A 4,547-nucleotide genomic window follows, 5' to 3' on the forward strand; every position below is an offset into this window, starting at 1 on the left:
AGCTTTGCGAGGGCATTTTGATCAGCTTTAGCTGGATCCCTTAGAAGGCAAATGTGGTAAACTGGTTTTTCTGTGGTGTTTTGGTTGGAGGATTCCTTTCCTTTTTGGTTTTCTTCAATAGTTGCTAGGTCTGTATAATTCCAGTAGTGGTAGTTTTTTTTTTTTTTGCTTCTTCTCTACTGTTGTTCCGTTGCTGTTGGTGTCTTGCTGGTCGTTCTTAGCTTTTGTTTGGATCGATGGTTGTTGCCTCCGTTTGGAAGGAGTAGGAATATAAATTTGTAGCAACCCGATCCAACCCAACGCCCAACCCGAGTATGTTAGGGTTTAGCTCGGGATTCTAGGGCTGGGCCTGAGCTGCCAACTTCGGATTTGACCTCCTGGGCTAATGACCCTATTCTTATGGTTGGGCCTGGGTTGAGCCTAAGCCCGATCCAATCCGCCCGAGTTGCATCCTACTAATCGCATCATATGACACGGGTGGTTGTGTGAACGTTAAGGCTTCGATGAGACCGTGAGAGCGACGAGCAGCAGATTGTTCTTAACAAACTCCAACTCCCTCGAAATCACCAAGAAATAGCCATGGAAAACGAGTGTTCGCTGAAGAAACCAGAGGGAGATAGAGAGAATTCTGAGTTTGGTTTTGCATGGCAAGTTCTTCCATTCCATATCTGGGAAACTATTCTATTATTTCTTCCGATTTCAAACTTGCTGAGGATGAAATCCGTTTGCAAAGCATGGAGATCCTTAATCGAATCCCAACCCTTTATTGCAGCTTACCGACTGGTGAGTCACAACGATCTCTACTTCGTTCTTTTTGCTGATTTCGTCAATCGAAACGTAGCTGCTGCTTATAACCCAACAGAAGACAAATGGGTTTTGATTTCTCTGTCGCATATATCATCTTCTTGTCCCAGCACTTGCTGTAAGCTCCGCCGAGCCCTCATCTCTGATGGAAGCCTCGTTGTAGCGGAAGACCGAAAGGGTTCAATTGTTGTATCAAATATTTTCACCAGAGCTTACCGGGTTTTGCCCCCGATGTTGCCTTCGATTTGGCCTTATGCTTTGGCAGTGATTGAAGGGAATTCGTCCTATCAGGTTGTTGCCGTTAGTACAACGGATAGAGTGTTTTCGCAGGTTTACGATTCAAGAACTGAGCGTTGGGAGGAGAAGGGTGAGTTTGATGGGAGGTTTGCCATGTTGGGTAATGCTGCTTATTTGGATGGGTTCTTGTTTTGCTTGACTCATTCCCCTGATAAGCTTTTAGCCTTTGAGTTGGAGAGAGGTAGGTGGAATCTTGTTGATGTGGTGATGCCTCCACTGGTCTGTTCTTATATCTTTGTGCATCAAGGGGCGTTGACCTTGGTTGGGGGTGTTGAGGAGCTTGGAGTCCTAAAGAAGATAGGGTTTTGGGAGTTGGACAGATTGGCAAAGCAATGGCATCCTATTTGTTTCATGCCAGATCATTTATTCTATAAGTTTGGTAATGGTAATCTTAACCATTTTACCACCGTGGATCGATGCGGCAAGATTTGCTTTTGTAGGAGCATGTCGTCTCTTGTTCTCATGTATGATTTGTCAGAGAATAGATGGTGGTGGCTTCCTTCTTGTCCACTAGGGAGTTGCTTGAAGCATGAATGGTTTGGCCAGGCACTTGAACCTCGTATTAATGTGCTTGTGTGATGTAATAATCTGAATTGGTCACCTTTGCATTACTAGCTGCCACTGGATAATTGTGCTCAGGATATACATTTAGTCGTAGGCAGATCATGATTGTTTCCTGAAAAGGTATTTTCTGTTCCATGTGAAAATGATCCATTTATCAACCAATTCGAAGTTTATTTGTATAGGTTTGTTTTTCACAGTTGTAAAATAAAAAAAAAAATTGTTCAGAATTGTACTTATAAGTTATAAAGACTGATCGGAGTATTGCATACATTGATACTACCAAGCTTCTGTTTAATCTTCTTTGTACTTCAGTGTGTCTTAATAAATTCAAATTTTTTGTTATTAATTACTTTTTTAGTTTCTATTTCAGTTGCTTTCATCAATTTGGAACCCATTATATAGTTTATATCTCCCACAACCCCACATCTATGTGCTCGATTTTATTCATTTGGGACTTTTGTTCAGTTTTCTTGTCTGTCATTCATCAAATTTGGTGTATTGATTTTTAACAAAATGAATAGTTGTTCTTTTTGCTATGTTATAAATGGGGTTCGTACTCACACAAGCAAAGAAGCATGTAAGTATAATAATGTTCCCACTTCCCATACATATCATGCACACGTATGTATATATCCAACACCGATCCTTGCTATCATCTGTCTTGGGAGAAGTGGAATGGGTACAGAAATAATCTTTGCCTTTTTTTTTTTCTTTTTTGTTTTTGGCACAAAGTGGCCATTTCGGACTTGAATCCACATTCTTATGCATGTTAGCTTGAGGTTTTACCATTGTACTAAGCAATGGCCCTAATTTGGATATAGGACCATTTTTTATTTTTAGGTCTGAGGATTGTTTTTTGGTTAACTATAGAAAGCCACCAGATTAAAGAATAGTATGAACTATGAAATTGGAAACATGGTTTGTAATTTTGATATTGATTAACATTTTGCCATGTAAAGTTGGTGAAATTTCGGAGATATATCACTAATTTTGCTATGATATTTGGAAAATCTAAAATATCAGTAAAGTTTTCTAAAAACATAGAATTAGTTAATAAACCTTCAAGAGACATCAGAAATACGATTGAACATTTAAGGCTCAAAACAATAGCAAAGAACTATATAAATTATATAGGAAAAATTAAGAGACTGTAATATGTATATTTCTTGTTTTCTCCCTTTTGGTCTTTAGCCATCTTTTCTTCTTTATATATGTCCATTATTTGCCATTTTATCTTTTGCCTCTATTGTTGCTATATGTTTTGATTAGACTGATAATACTTTTTTGTAGTTATATGCATTTATATTTTTCTTTTGAATTATAAGGACTTAGGGGGTGTTCTGTATTGTGGATGAGAATTTGGTCGGTGTGGGCTGGTCCACACCACACCTTGTGGCAAGGACCAATCCACACCACACCACTGTCCACAGTATTTCTGAGCTGTGAACAGAAACTGTCCACACCCACAGGGGTGTTTTGCAAGTGTTGTGTGGACCAGTCCACACCCCCACCTATTGATTCTATACATCTCACGTACAGTTTGTGAGATAACACAGTTGATCACGAATGAAAATAAAACCATAATTTAAGCCAATAATTTGAAATAGTAATGGATAAAATAAAACACCAATACATAATTACCAATAAATATAAAATAACTATATTTTCCATTTATGTCAATTATTAGAAGATAAAATGTATATAATATGAATTTAATAGTAATAAACCAATTTCATGAGCAAAAGAATGGTGAAAAAAATAACTAAAAATGGTTCAATGTTTAGAAAAATCATTATAATATTATCTTCAGCAGTAAACAATTTAAAAACAAATTTAATTATAAATGAAAATCTGTTAAAAGATTAACAAAAATGAGGGTAGTTGGGCTAGTGTAACACAAGTGCACTACGCCAAATCCTTCCCATGCCATGGTGTGGAGCATCCACGATAAAATACTGTTGCTGATAAATTGAGGTGTGGCTCGTCCTTGTCCACACTATTTTGTGGACAGTGATGGTCCACACAAAACCGAACGCCCCATTCTATCGTGGATGGGACCAAAACGGTCACATCCACGATATATTCATAGTACCGAGTACCCCCTTAGTAAGTGAATCATATCGAAGTAGTAAGCCAATTATCTAATCACCAATTCCCTATTGGTTCCTTTAGGAAAATATTTTTTTGATGAGTTTTTAGGAAAATATTAAAAAAAGTTATTATGGTTTTAATGAAATATTGAAAATTTTTAATTTATCAAAAAATATTGAAAATTTTTAATAATATTCTAAAATTTTAATTTTAAATATATAGTCTATCAACGAAATCTGAAATATCACTGACGTGTCGGAAAAATATCGGGGATATTTGGAAAAATAGTCTCCTAGAAGATTTTGTATTGCCACCTAGCAAATGGAGATATTTCAGGGATATATTGCTAAATATCATCAATATTGTGAGCCACGTTTGGCAATAAAATTGTAGATATGTGGAGTAAAGGTATTATTTTCTGCTAGTGGCCTAGTGGGCACGATTACCACTTCGAGCCAAGCTCAAAATTCCTTTTAAACATGAAGTTAAATCTTAGTTTTTATTTGTGCAAAAGATTATTTGGCTGATCTATTAGAATCATATGCATTTTCTATGAGTTTGAATTTTTCTTCAATTTACTCTATCATGTAGTTTACAGGACAACTTTACAACATATTATTTTCTCTACTAACCTTAGTTTCTTAGTTTTGTTTAATAGTTGAGAACAAGACAATAATTTGAAAGGGTGTACCTATGTTTCTTTTGTTATTTCATAAAATATCATTCTATACTTTTGCATATTTCAACAGTGCTTTCATCATGTCTATGAAGTTTACATTATTTCCATACGA

General features: G+C 36.3%; 1 protein-coding gene across 1 annotated transcript; it reads left to right on the top strand.

The window, feature by feature from the left end:
• The first annotated feature begins 485 nt into the window (after window positions 1–485).
• LOC148852566 (F-box/kelch-repeat protein At5g15710-like) lies at window positions 486–2,011 on the top strand. Its single transcript, XM_088942828.1, has one exon. It carries the CDS (start codon window positions 580–582, stop codon window positions 1,678–1,680), a length of 1,101 nt encoding a protein of 366 aa, XP_088798954.1. The 5' UTR covers window positions 486–579; the 3' UTR covers window positions 1,681–2,011.
• Window positions 2,012–4,547: the final 2,536 nt, after the last annotated feature.

Source organism: Nelumbo lutea, chromosome 5, assembly GCF_056320005.1.
Source record: "Nelumbo lutea isolate HS-2025 chromosome 5, American lotus-T2T, whole genome shotgun sequence".
Lineage (NCBI taxonomy): Eukaryota > Viridiplantae > Streptophyta > Magnoliopsida > Proteales > Nelumbonaceae > Nelumbo > Nelumbo lutea.